Genomic DNA, 14,785 nt, shown 5'->3' with positions numbered 1-14,785 from the left:
TATAAAGGGGACGAAGGCAGCAGATTAGAGACCAGGAAACTATGAGTTCTAGTCCCATCTTAGGTCTGAAAGCTGACTGGGTGACTTTGGGCCAGTCCTTCTCTCTCTCAGCGCAACCCACCTCACAGAATTGTTGTTGTGAGGAAAATAAGAGGAAGGAGTGTCAGGTATGTTTGCTGCCTCGAGTTATTTATAAAAAATAATAAAGATGGGATAAAAAAAAATAATCCTAGAAAAGCTCCCTGTGGGTTTTGGTTCCACCTGGAGATGTAGACAATAGAACTTGGGACCTGAGCTTTGATCATTATGAAGTGATCACGGCAATAGTTCCCCACACGCATCTCCTTCATTGCCTTTCCTTTGGATGTATTCCCTCACAGAGAATGAGGTTAAAAGGCAGAATCCTGACGCTCTGATCGCTATAGTTCCATTCTTCAAGAGGTTTGCAGATATTCAGAGCATACCCTGTCGCCAAATATGGCGAAGAAGTTGTCATACCAACCAAACAGCAAGATTGATGTTCATTTTAATGGCACAATGAGAATAATATATGGAACCCTCAGATCCACACCGCTCCAAGCTTATGTGCTAATAAGCTCTTTTTTTAAAAAAAAAATGTGCTTATTCCTTTGTGTTTTAGGACTGTAGCTTTAAACTTCCTCTTGAACCAACCAAATATTAGTCAGGAAACAGTCAACCGGGATCTGCTAGTTTTCAGATTCTTCTTTCTGACTTGTAGAATCTTAGTTTACATTCTATTGGGAACTATTTTTAAATCTTTTTTTATTGTTCTGTTTTATTGCTACATTTTAAAGTTTTTTAAAAACACACACACAAACACTTTACCCAGACCTTTAAATTCTTCCCAAACTTTTTTAAAAATAAAAAAAAACACTTTTTCTCCTTAATCTAACCACTTGTTCCCAAGCAGCAGCAGGAGCGGCAGCTTAAAAATACTACCAAGTATTATAAGACTTGTGATAAAATCATTAAAGTTGTCTGCATAAGGCAAGAGGCCCCATCAGACTTCTTCCTTGCCTGGTGGAAAAGATGCCTCCATGCTGCAATTTGCATAAAACCAATTTCTTAAAATCCTTAATTAAAATCTTTGCAGTTTAAGTTTGCCAGGTAAATTGGAAGAACAGTTTTCTCAATTGTGGGAAGCTGCTGACATCTTTCAGGTGCTTTAGATCAGGGGTCCCCAACCCCTGGTCCGTGGACCGGTACTGGGCCGCGGCATGCCAGCAACCAGTCTGCACAAACAAGCAAAGCAGGACACAAAACCATACACACTTTCTTCTGGTCTATGGAAAAACCTTTCTCCGTGGAACTGGTCCCTGGTGCCCAAAAGGTTGGGGACCTCTGGTTTGGATCCTGTATCCCTGACCTTACTCTTTCCTTTCCTTCCCATTTGGCATCTCTCTCTTCTGTTTTCAGTTCTGTCCCTTGCTTTGCCCTCTTATCAGCCTATGCATCCATCTGTTATCTGGGGAAATTTCTTGAATGGATACGAACCTTGGCTGATGGCAAGCTTTCTTGAAAATGGAATTCTTGATTTCTGAAACTGGCTGTACACAGTCCCCTGTAATTTCCTTCTGAAAATTGGTTCCATTCCACCCTTTTGTTGGGATTTTTTTTTTTTTTTTTGTTAAAGGATATTTATTTTCATCTGGCAAGGTGTCTAAACTTTAAACTTGTAGTACAAAAGCTGAATGCTGAAACATCTTACAAAACCCTCTAAGGCCATTGATCTACAGCAGTGTTTCTCAACCTTGCCAAGTTTAAGATGTGTGGACTTCAATTCCCTAGCATTCTGGGAGATGGTCCACATGTTTTAATTTGCCAAGCATTTGAGAAATGCTGCTCTAGATCAATGTTACTTAACCTTACAAACCTCATAAAAATTAACTTATTTAGAAGATAAGAGAGCACTTAATACCTTAAACAGAAAATAGCCCTACCAATCAACACCCACATTAAAAATGGTTAGTTCCCAGTTAAATTACATTAGAACAGCGGTTCTCAACCTATGGGTCGCGACCCCATTTGGGGTCAATCGACCATTTCACGGGGGTCGCTAAGCAAGGCTGTCCACCATTTTTTTTCCCTTTTCCGGCGGGTGCCTTACCTCCCTTGGGCTGGGCCAGCTGGTGGCCCAGCCGGTGGTCGGCTTGCTCCGTCTCTGCCGCTTGCCAGCTACACCTCGGCCGGCGCAGGGGGCGGCACCACGCATGCGCAGTGCTCCCGGGCAAGGAAAGTCCTCGACTTACGACCGGTTGGATAGTCCTTGACTTATGACCAGTTTAGTCCTCGACTTACGACTGGTTTAGTCCTTGACTTACGACCGGTTGGGGGTCGCGGCATTTAAAAGGTTGAGAACCACTGCCTTAGAAGATTGTATGTGTTGGAAAAAAGTATTGGAAGATTATCTTAAGAAATGAGGAGGAGGAGGAAGAGGAGAGGAGGAAGAGCAGGAGGAGGAAGAGGAGCCATCTCCAGCCATACTGATAAACGGAGAGGCAACTGATTATTCATGTTCTACAAGAGCTCCTTATGCTCTTCTTTTAATTATTATTTTTATTGCTACAAATACATTTTTATTTTCTTGTCACTATATATTATTATTGCGAGATATGGATACCGAGCAGCCTCCATGCTATGAGAGGTCAAATTGGCACGCCTGTAAAGATTATAAATCTCCACTCTGCACCCAGACTAAATGATGGCTGTCCTCAGGAAGGACTTCATGTCACTGAGTGATGGACAATTCACCCTGCCTTGTCCAAGGTGGATGCTCTAACAAGGCAAGGTTCCCTTCGGATGTACTGTAAATCTCCTTGTGCTGCCAACCCAAAGTTAGTCTGCTTCCCCTCCCACTCCTATAATGAATTTAATTTTTGTTATTTTGGTAAGAAGCAAAATAAAGGGGAGGATGGGATGAAAACTATCACAACCTGGATGCCCCCTAACATTCTATGAAAAAGGCAGGATGGCTAAATGCTTTAAAAGGCTTTTCTGGAGACATCACAACAGGCAAGGAAGAGATCAGGCAGCTTTATGGTCTGTGTTCGATTAGCATGGATAGTCAGGACAGGGGAACCTTTTCCAAAATCACAAACTACATATCTTCTCTCATATCCTCTCCAATTGAGGCCTTGATCCTTCTTCCCATCTTTTCGGAAAAGTGTAGCTAAAGGATTAGGTCCACCCAAGAAGTGGCTTTGGTAAAAAGAGTTTTCTAGCAGGTTTTCCTTGTAACTGGAATATAGGTAGTCCTTGACTTACGACAATGGAGCCCAAAATTTCTCTCGCTAAGCGAGCCAGTGGTTAAGGAAGTTGTGTTCCATTTTACAATCGTTCTGGCCACAATTGTTAAGTGAATCACCGGAGGTGTTAAATTAGCCACACGGTTGTTAAGTGAATCCTGCTTGCCCATTGACTTTGCTTGTCAGAAGGCTCAAAAAGGGATCACATGACTCCAGGGGACATTGCAACCGTCATAAATATGAGTCAGTTACCCAGCGTCTTAATTTTGATTATGGGACCAACAGTTGTAAGTGTGAAAAATGGTTATAAGTCACTTTTTTTCAGTGCCGCCGTAACTTTGAACGGTCACTAAATGAACTGTTATAAGTCCAGGACTACCTGTTCTTTGTCTAGATAAATATTGCAAAGAGCTAAGCAGAGACAGACCCAGTTAGTATTCAAAAGGGTCGTCCAGGAAGTCAAAAATGCCAGGCAAAAACTGCATACTACTGTAAAGATGCCTAGCTTGGCTTGAGGGCTCCTGGACCCAGATTGAGAATGAAACCCATTCCCAGTTTGTACCAGAGAGTGTTTTATATGCTACTCTGATCAAGGAATCCCCGGCTGTGCTTTATGTAGCAAGTGGGCCAGTCTTAAGCTGAGAAAATAAAAGCAAGCCATTCAGGATATTACCCTGGAAATCTTCAGAAATCAATGGGGCATGTCTGTCTCCCCAGACACTTTTTCTCGGACCATAGGGTTATGAGACTTAAAACAGAGCTACTTGACATATTGTAGCAGGAGGCTGCAGAATTAACACATTTAATTAAGCCTCTCAGGGCTTGGACCAGCAGTATATGCTGTTCAAACAAACAGGGAAGGGAAGAGCTGAGCCACCAACTTTAGCATCCTTAGGCTGGAAAGACTGTAAGAGTATGTGTTCCTTGGCGGTCTTGTGAATAGGTCAATGAGATGAGATTTCCCGTCAGGCCTATCTCATCAGTGAGAGTTCCCGGTTAGGGCGAGCACTTCTCCAAAAAGGACAAAAATATCTAGAGATACAGAAGCGTGCTACTCTTTGCATTGATCTAGCAGAGTGTGTGACAAGGACTCCTAATCACCGGTGCCCCTCCGGATATCAAGCATTGAGTAGAGTGACTTTGGTCCAGTCCCTTTCTCTCAGCCCAATCCACCTCACAGGGTTATCGTTGTGGGGAAAATAGAGGAGGAATGTATGTTAGATATGTTCGCAGCCTTGGGTTATTTGTAAAAAAATAAATAAATAAAGGTAAGATACAAATAAATTAAAATAATTGATATTTATTATTCATGAGTAATTATAATCAATAATACAATTGATTAATTTTGGAGACAGTATATAAAGCAAGCAAACAATAAGCAGATAACAGTTATATGGAATTCATTCCCTCCAAATATCTAAATCTAGTAGCATATAAGCAGATCAATTCAGCAAGTTAATAGTCAATGGAGAATTTAATACATTTGAGGTAACATCTGAAAGGAAGAGAGTTCAAAGATGGGGAAGCAGATTACGAGAAGTGATTCACTCCAATAGAGCATGCAAAGAGATCATCCTTATATGGGAAAAGCAGAAAAATAAATCTGAAAGTAAAGATGCAACCTTAAAGCTTCTTGGAACGTCAAAACAGCTAGTTTTAAAAACTTCATTCTGTAGAAATGAAAGTGGTTTTATACTAAGACCACTGCCCATTTTGGTCTGTAAAAATATTGTTAAAAATGAAATCATGATCTCCAAAATTTGTAATGCCTTGACACCTCTGGGTTTTTATGGCTTTCCAAGTCATCTGATGCCAATTAATATGTGTTATAGAAGCACCACTAATCTATTTCAGGAAGCTATTCCTGCTGGGGTTTTAAGTATTCCTTCGTTGGCCAATTACTTTCTCACTTATTTCTCTTGTTAAAAAGAAGGTTCAGCTGTTTTAAAATTATCCTTTCAGGTTTTTATTATTATTATTATTCACTCCCAAGGCAAATTTCTAATGAAGTTAGGAAATCCTATCTACAATCTTGTTAGAAAGAGCCCTTGACCATCTCCCATACCTCTTTCATTAAGGAAAGGAAGGAAGAAGTCTCCATTTCGAATTTATTCGCTTTACGCCATGTTAAAACCCTTCTGTGATTAATGCCACCAAAATGGACACTGGAATTGCCTGAGGAGGCTGACCAAACAAGAGGATCAAAGCAAAGGCACAGACCCTAAAGAGGTAAGTAGGATATTGAGAAAGTGATCTAATCTGTGTCTGTAATATCCTTAAAAGGACATACAGCAAAAATGTCATGCACAATGGCATACAATGATAACAAACCTACAGAGACACTATTATAAATACTGAGCCGCCATTAAGGCTGATGTAATTCTACAATTTTGCAGATTCATGATGCAAACATTATTTAATTTCATTCCACTTTGTGTACCATCTAATGTCTCAATGACTCCTGGTGATGTATAATCATAAACGTAAATCAACAGTTAAAACATTCATGATAAGTAATAACCAACAAAACCAACTAAGCATCCATAATAACATTTTAAAAAGTCAAATGATAATATAGAATTTGCTAGATTTGGTTCTGCATTCTATAGTGGAGCAGATCTAGAGACCTTATGCTGATGATAAGGACTCTAAAATTATGTGACGTGGGTTGTAGTCTGATGAACACTGGGTATTTTCCCCCTTGCTAATGGACTTGTATGTTTTTATTACGCAACTGTTTTGCCCATTTTAATGTTAGCTAACTTTTGAGTATTATTTTTAGTGGGAGGGCAGCATATTAATTTAATATGTAAGGTAACAGTTACGCCTCAGCTCACTGATTTCAATCAGTTTACATATTTAATACCAGATGGCTTACGCTGGTTAGGGATTATGAGAATTGGTCCAACACATATGGATGACATTAGACTGCATCAAGTCCTGGACATCTCCTTCATGGAGAATAATTGCAGTTAACACAAATGGAATTTTAGAAATGCATTCATGCAAGACATACTAACAATGCAACAATATGTGAAATCCAGAATCCAACAGAGCAGGGTTTCTCAATGTGAGAAAGTTTTAAGATGCATAGAATTCAACTCCCAGAGTTCCGCAGGCAGCTCTGAACTGAAATCCACACATCTTAAAGCTGCCAAGGGTGAGACACACTGCAATAGAGGACATCAAACTGCATCCAAGCAAGTTACTGTTAAGGCACCATTTTCTTCTTGTGTATCAGGGCAGGCACAGAGCTGAACAATGCCCCTGCCAAACAAATCCGGGAGATGTAACCATCGGAACAAAGATATGATATGGGTTGCTCAACAATGATTTAGCAACACTGATCATCTGTTGGTGAAGAAAAATGATCTGTTTCAATTTTGTCCTCCTGGAACAATTTGGCCAAGAGACTTCTCAGAGGGACTCATTAGCATCTCTCACCTGTATTACCCAAGCAGAGTTGATAATAAATAAGCCCTAGGGGATCCATTAAGTTAAATCCAATAAATACAGAAACTACTAAAAAGAAATTCACAAGCGAAGTTTCACCATACACAGCCTGGAGGAAAACAATCTGGTTGCAAACCAGATTGACATTCAATCATTTCATGTGAATGCGTTTATATTTGTTTAATATACTGCTCTGGCAAACGGGCGGTTACCAATACTGCAACACATGCTTTATGAGATTCAATCAGCATTTTCTGGACTGTTATACAAACGCATCTCTGTACAAACACATTTTCAATTAACTGAAGTTATAAAACAAAGGGGGGGGGAAACAAACTTAGAATTCACAATACATTTGGTTGTACTCATTCGACTGTATCTGAAACTTCTCCTATCTTGAAGGAAACTCAAGATGTCATCTTAATACAAAATTCTGAATTTGTGAGCGATACATTCCGATTCACGGAACTGAATCTTGGGTCTTCAGTCACAGGAATGGGAAATGGGCCAAAGTATCATCAAGGATTCGAAGCCGATTAGTCTAAGTGCTGGATCTCAACGGTTTGGCATACACAGGTTGCAGAAGATGGTGAGTCAGAAGCAAAAACAGGCATCCCAGGAAAACCAGGCACAAACTGAGGAGCAGGACGAAACGGCCAATGAAGAAGGTGTCTACAATCTGAAAACATAACACCATAAGTCACAATTGTGGCCGACAATCTCTTCAGCATTCGATGTCATTAAACTGAAAGAACGCTACGTTTTGTATCAGTCCTGGCAGGTGCTAAAGCAGCCCTGCGTGTTTTCTTGACAACTGAGATGAGTTGGTTGGTGACTGAGAGCAGGGCTGTTTCATTTGTGGCATTTCACTTCCACAATCACCTCTTTGGGGAGGCTCACTTGATATTATTGTGCTACATATTCTGTGGCTAACATGTGCCCCATATTCTGATGCCCGCTTTCCATTGCTATTCCTGGTTCTGAAAACCAAGGAGAAGAATGAAGGGTACGTTTATTCTTGTTTTCTAGCCAAAGCAGGGGTTCCACTTGCATCTTGGACTTGATCTAACACTCAATAAGGATTGCCCTGTCCCCAATAAATAAAAAAAATCTGCAAGACTTGATGGGTGTTTATTGTTTGCTACCGCTACACTGAATTAGACTTGGGAAACATGGAACAATCCAAACATGGAACAATCTAAACAAAACCAAACAGATACATGGAACTTTTACAGATGTTTTTCCTTCGGACATGGCACTGACCTCCCTTGTGGAGAAGGGCAGCACTGGCTGTGCCTTAAATTGAACTGCTGGATAAAAAAAAAGTCCTTCAGAAGGAAACTCTAGCTAAGACAACCCTCTGTGTTGTTCAAGTGGGCTGATGGCAGAACTGTGCAGGGATGTGACCAGGAAGGAGCCCTGCAGGAAGCACAGCTCTCATCATCAAGGAGAAGGACAGAAGACCTTCAGAAGGAGTATAGAATTTAAAGAATTAGGTCTGGGAAATCTCTGGGAAGGAGGAATCAATTGCCTCTGAAGTTGATCTGAGAGAGAGACAGACAGACACACACAGCTCTTAATAAAAATTCAGACTGCTTTGGAGGGTTAATCTAGCAGCAGGTAAAAGCCTAGAGGAGGAACATTTGATTATTGGTGAAATTTGCTGGAAGCATCAGCTGCATTAGTAAAAGTGTGATTTACTGGGAAAGGGTAGAACTATACACCATACTAAAGAAAAGATGGGGAGGGTGCACTCTAATAAGGTAAAAGCCCCAGCCGAGGATCTGCACCTAGAGAAATAAAAAAGCAACTCCTGAGATTAAAGAAGACAAGTTGCGTTCATCACAATCAAGGTTCACCTGAAATCCTTGATGCTCTCCCAGTTTGGTGGTTTACTTGCGGATGTTTCATTATCTGACTAGGTAACATTGTCAGGGCTCAAAGTTCACATCTTTACTGCCCACTAATTAGGGAACATTTTTTTTTTTTTGCAAAAGATAGTAGGTCTTATGTCTAGATCAAAAAATAGTGTATTTAAAAAAAAAAAACAGAAGCTCAGGCAGTTAAAAATTTCTTTTCAGTGTGGAAGATTTTTTTTTATATAAAAACTATAATACAGCATCAATTTCCCTGTTTAATTGTACGATTAGTTATCTGAGACTGTGACAGGCAAATCATTAGCTTAAGAGACAGGTATAGGAGAGTCCCATAAAAGGAATAGTGCTGGCTTGAGCTATGAAAAAAAAAGAATTCATTAAGGGCAATTTTCATAATATTGGATGAATACAATACTAGCAGAACTTGCTGCAAATTATAGCAAAGACCACTGGCTTCAAAGAAATTAAAGCAAACCTATATTGGCTGACCCTAATAATAAACAGCAGCCGTAATGGCTAAATGGCTAATGAAAATTTTATAATCAGAGACAATATTCAACTGAGTGCCAGCTATTAGTAAGTAAAGATAACACAAAGTCATTGTTTTCATATCCTTTCATATGCCTTAGGGTCACTTAATTAACAAGAAACTGGAGAAAATGGTGTTTGGAGTTAATTATGACTTCCTTTGAAAACAGTTAAAGTGAAATAAAATAGTTGCATGAAAAGCTAACAGGACAACAAATTATACACAGGGAAGAAACACGGCCTGGCATGGTGTGTAAACCCAGCTATTTTCATTTATAGAGCAGTTTTTTATGTTTGGAACAATGTGCAAAGCCTGAAAACAGAGTTCTTAAGCAAACCATGACTGATGATAATATATACCACTGTATAGGACTAAACAGGACACTGGAAAAAAATCAGCATTTTAAATGAATATAACAGAAGTGTTGATGATTCACATCAGGAGTGCATTTAGTTATCCCTATTTCTCATATCAAATATGTGTGGAAGTCCAAATTAACAAAAAGCTACAGGGTTAGGTGTTATTAGACTGATCCACACCAGATTCATAGGTAGGCAGAAAAGAATGTCAGGAGACAGGAAGCAAGACATTATATGAATCCAAATCAAAACTTCAGAATGCAAATACAATTGTGTGGCCCTGTTGAAGAATCTTTTCATCAAAACAAGAAAAGAGCTGACGCATAAACAAGACAAGTTTCTCCAAAAGTTTAACAAGCAGTTATAACTGAAGTTTCTTTTAAGATGCAACAAACTTCTAGGAAAGTGAGGCACTCTCTGTGTCTAATGGGGGGGGGGGAATCTATGAATAGCCCAACATGGAAGCACATTCCCTTTGCAAACAACCTCAGTGTAAAAGCATTCCCTCTCTCCTAACAGGGTGAAGCAAGCACTCCTTCTAACCTTTCTTTTTCCAGCTTAAATACTTCAGTTTATATAGCTGATTTTTTTTTCATGTCTGGGGAATAAAGAGCCATTTCAGAGTTTCAGAGCTGAATTTCATTTTCCTGTTCCAAAGATGCCTCTTGTTGCCTTTTTTATTTCTTTAGGTAAGAAACAGCAGAAGTTTCTCAAACACAAAATTCCCTTGGCAGTTCAGACAAGTAAACCGGATGGCTTAAATCTTTGTTAAGCTAGATAAACCATCTTCACTTTTAACGTCTGATCAGACTTCTAGATTTTCAGGCAAACAAAAGAAGCGACTTTCAAGTACTTTTGATTTTGCTCAAACAGCTCATTACTTTCTTTACTGCCAGATACTTGCTCCAAAATAGAATCCTATCCTTGAGCTCTTAGCCTGCCATAAATTCAACCTGAACCCAAAGTATCCACCCACTCTTAGTCTTTGATACCCAACTGCCAAGCCCAGCCCAGTGCTTTTAATAACTTGGGGGCAGTATTAGCATTTTAACTCTGGTTCTCACTGTCATAACCTCCAGCAATGCTTCTCTTGTTCCAACAGTGGTTGAGAAACAGGCAATTAACTCTCTGCTTGAGGTGATGTATTTCACTGAGACTATACTTAGCCCATGTGCTCAATCAGCTCAAAGACTGTGTTGGTCTTGGTTTCAACAGCTGAGACAGAACACATTGATTTTCAGATACTTTTACCTTGATTTCCGTAACTGGCGCGGGAAACTTGCTGGCACGAGGAAAAAGCAACAGGGTTACAGTGATGATCACAGCAGCAAAGAAAACCAGGATGACGGAAAACCTAGAGAAATAGAAAGTTAATGCAGAAATCAGCATATTTGAATGGCAGCATCATTTACTTCAGACATGTCAAACACGCAACGTCACGTCGTGCAACGTATCGGGACAGTTTTGCCATTGCCGGCAATGGGGTGGGCGCAGCTTCTGTATGACGCGTCCGGCCCACGGGCCGGCAGTTTGACACCCCTGATTTACTTGGTATATAACCTAGATTAGTTCTTGCTCATCAGCCAGACATTAGATCAGGGGTCTTCAGACTTGGCCCTTTTGTGACTTGTGGACTTCAACTCCTAGAATTCCTCAGCCAGAATTTGCATGTCTTATATTAAGTAACAACGTATCTGTCAATTTTCATTTCATGCAACTTTTCAGAGTGCCTTTTAACAATAATCTCCCCTGCAAAATCACATTATTTTTTGAGAACAAAGTCTTTTTTTTCCCAAAAATTGCTTATGCTTTCATCCAAATAATATTAAAGTGATATACATTAATCTTCTGGTTTAAAAAAAGGAACACTGTGGTTCTTTAAAATTTAATAGTCACTTTCAGCATTACAAGAAGTAGTTAATTCAACTACTTCCTAACCTTGTATACTATGAAATACTTACAGCAACCATAAGCAGCTCTAGTTTGACTCTGTAACTGAAATGCTAAATATGCATAAGCAATGTCAGAATGCTCCATTCACTTGAGAAAAATTGACCTATAATTGAACAACTGCTTATTACAGGCTCTATACTCTCATTGGAATAGCCTCTCCAGTTATTCAGAGAACAGTTGACTAGGAAGTCAGAATGAGAGGGAAAAAATAGCAAGTGGAGATAGCTATATAGCTACAGCACAGAGCGAAGAGGTTTGAAATTGTATAAAAGCTTTCCTACTTCAAATAAAGCTTTACATGTGACACTAACACAAAGAAACAATGCCAGATACGATTAAGAAAATTCAGAGAGGACAACAGGAGCATTAATGAGAAACAGCAGGAGCCCAATGAGAGAAATGATTCTGTTGAAAGGATTGAATCACCTTTGTACCCAGGTCAGCAAGTCAATAGCTAACATGATCAAGCGGGACCATTCCACTGGGCCAGAAACCAGCAATTGCACTGAGGCAGGCTACGTAAAATCTCATTGTTAGGGCCAGGCAGTTGTTCACCCCAGCGTTTTGCTACAGCCAACTCAAGAACACAGAAATATGCTCAGCAGTGGAAAGAAACGGAACCTGGTGAATGAGCAGAAGAAATGCTGGGAAGGAAATGCTGGAGACTAGATCACTTTCTAGATCACTTTCTGCGTATCTAAGAACTACCGTCCTGACAGGTAAACATAAACAGGGATCAACATTAGGAAACTTACCGAGCTAATGATATAATAATTTAAAAAAAAACCACGTCATTGCTGCTTAGGTTACCAGCATTCACCATCATGAAAAGTCTCCCTTTGCTAACATCTCCTTTGTGTTTAATGTGAGGACAATTCAGGTTAAGAATCTCCAGCATTTGCACAAAAATCTCCTGCCTTCTTAAGCTTTGCCTGAAATTCATATGAGGAGCAGTTTCCCCTTCATTTGTTTTGCCAGTAATAGGGATCTTACCTAGCAAGTCCAGAAGCTCTAGACAGCAACACGCACAGCAGTAAAGTCAAAATCCAGACCACTGCCAAGATGAATACTCCAGGCCCAACTCCAAGTATTGTACCGGTCATCCTTTCCTCTGAAAGGTCAAGAAAAGATAAAGGAAGCTTCACAGACCACGGTTATTTTTATTTAATGTATTTAAACTGTCACTTCTTTTTCCCTCTGCATCAACACCCCCTGCTTTCCGAGCTGCAGGGCAACCTTGGAGGGAAATAAACCAGTAGATGCCACTCTTCTTCGTTGCTTCATTTACTTAGGTGCTGTGCTACTAGTCCTCTTCCTCCAGGAAGCACTGGTAGCATAGATGGTTCACGTGCCTGCATAAAATTCTCTTAGCCTGTGAAACAGGTCAATCAAAACCAGGTCATAACATCATGGTTGAAAGGTTGCAAATAAAGGAAGACGTAGAGGAGGCTCTCAGCTTACGACCACAATTGACCCCAAATTTCTGTTGCTAGAGCAGTGGTGGCGAACCTATGGCACGCATGCCAGAAGCGGCACTCAGAGCCCTCTCTGTGGCTCGCTATGCCCCGGAGATGGCAACCGTCCCTCTTCAACCAGCCGCCCGCTAACTCGCCGAGGTCCCACATGGCCGGATGCATCCCAGCACCCATGCGCTCGCTGGCCTCTGTGTGTGGGGGGCGATGGTGTCAGTCAATACCCACCCCGGCCCCTGCCTCACCTTGCCCTGTGACAATGGCACCCCCACCCTGCCTCACCTTGCCTCGCCTCACCCCGCAGGACAAGCCTCCTGCCCACCGCCCCACCTGCCACAGACCCCCTGGATCTCTCCCAACCCAGCCTGGCCCCCACAGGCGTCCCTCCCCACGAGCAACATTGAGATGATCACACCCACCTTGGCCACACCCACCCAATCTGCCATGACTACCACAGCCACGCCCACCCAGTGGGCCACGCCCACCTGGCACCCAGCGATAAATAAGTGGGTTTTGGGTTGCAGTTTGGGCACTCGGTCTCTAAAAGGTTAACCATCATTATGCTAGAGCAATAGAGTTGTTAAGTGAGTTTTGCCCCATTTTATGACCTTTCTTGCCACAATTGTTAAGTGAATCACCGCAGTAGTCAAGTTACTAACGCCGTTAAGTGAAGCTTTGCTTGTCAGAAGTTTAAAAAAAAGATGATCACATGACCCTCAAGACACAACAATGGCCATCAATACAAGTCAGTTGCCAACCATCTGAATTTTGATCAGGTGACCCTGGGGATGCTGCAACAGTCCTGTGTGTGAAAAACAGTCAGAGCTACTTCACTTTAAAACAGTCACTAAATGAATGGTTGTTAAATGGAGACTGCAGGTTGCAAAAATCCGATCATCCTTAGATGGCAGCCCAGAGTCTGTGGATTTTTGCAGCCTGGCTCTGTTAATCCCCAGGAAAAAAAACAGCCTGATGGCTGTATTCTCATTTTACAGGATTCCCAAACGAATCCTCTGAATCTGCACAATACACAGGACAACATAAGACTAAACCAGGGCTGGATTCACACAACACGGTGCCCTTCAAAGGCAGCTGGCTGATCTGGTGTATCCAACTCTTGTATGTTTTAAACCAGTGCCTCTCCCTGCTCTTAATCAAGGCCCTCAAGGGGGAAATACTTCAAATTTCCCTCTCTTCCCTTCACCCGGACCAGCCAAAGGGGCCCCCAGGGCACAAACAGGATGAAAAGCAATCATGACTATAAATCTAGCAGGCAGAGACCATCACGGCCAAAGCTTCCCCGGTGGAATTCCTGCCTGTTTTTTTTTTTTTAAAAAAAACAAACTAAAGATCCAGCCAGGAGACAGAAACAACAACAGTAAAAATAAACAAGCGAAGCCCCTTTCCGTCGCCCCCCCCACAACAAACCTACCCCCTAAACTCCTTGCCCTCCGAAAACCTGCAATGCTTAGCCAATCCCGGGAACGCTTCGAACGAGCTATCTCCCGAGAGAACCAATAAGCGTTTGTCTTGCTTCCTCGCTCTGGGATCGGATTGGCGGTCGCTCGGGGCAACCCGAAGCCTCGCGGCGAGGCAGAGGAAGCGCGAGCGCGCCTTCCGTCGCGGGTCTGACTACGGATTGGTTTAGAGGAGCCGCGTCTACACCAATCGCCTTTGCCCGTTCGGCGTGACGTCAGCGTCCTCTCTCTCTCTCGCTCTCTCTTTTGGGAGTCTGGCTGGAGAATTTCTTTGCAGGATTTCTATTGTTGATCAAACGATTTCTGCTGTAGATCAAAAGTTCGCCCGTCGCCTTTTCTCTCTCTCTCTCTTTAATAAGAAAAGTTATTTACATTATAAACTTATTTCTTCGCCTGCC

At 41.5% G+C, this 14,785-nt stretch overlaps 1 protein-coding gene across 1 annotated transcript; it reads right to left on the bottom strand.

Moving 5' to 3' along the window:
- Positions 1-4,550: 4,550 nt before the first annotated feature.
- Positions 4,551-14,529, bottom strand: TMEM218 (transmembrane protein 218). Its single transcript, XM_039356563.1, has 4 exons — positions 14,342-14,529; positions 12,431-12,548; positions 10,736-10,838; positions 4,551-7,398 (listed from the first exon to the last, which is right to left on the bottom strand). Exons 2-4 carry the CDS (start codon positions 12,538-12,540, stop codon positions 7,261-7,263), a joined length of 351 nt encoding a protein of 116 aa, XP_039212497.1. The 5' UTR covers positions 12,541-12,548; positions 14,342-14,529; the 3' UTR covers positions 4,551-7,260.
- Between the last annotated feature and the right edge of the window lie 256 nt (positions 14,530-14,785).

Source organism: Crotalus tigris, unplaced genomic scaffold (assembly GCF_016545835.1).
Source record: "Crotalus tigris isolate CLP2741 ecotype Arizona unplaced genomic scaffold, ASM1654583v1 scf7180000018825.4774228, whole genome shotgun sequence".
NCBI classification, from domain to species: Eukaryota; Metazoa; Chordata; class Lepidosauria; order Squamata; family Viperidae; genus Crotalus; species Crotalus tigris.
This window is presented reverse-complemented; position numbering and strand designations above follow the sequence as displayed.

Coding starts and splice junctions, on each gene's coding strand:
- TMEM218 (XM_039356563.1), bottom strand. CDS start 12,540: ATGACCGGTACAATACTTGGAGTTGGGCCTGGAGTATTCATCTTGGCA. Junction 10,839..12,430: donor AGAGCTTCTGGACTTGCTAG/GTAAGATCCCTA, acceptor CTATTTCTCTAG/GTTTTCCGTCATCCTGGTTT. Junction 7,399..10,735: donor CGCCAGTTACGGAAATCAAG/GTAAAAGTATCT, acceptor TTATGTTTTCAG/ATTGTAGACACCTTCTTCAT.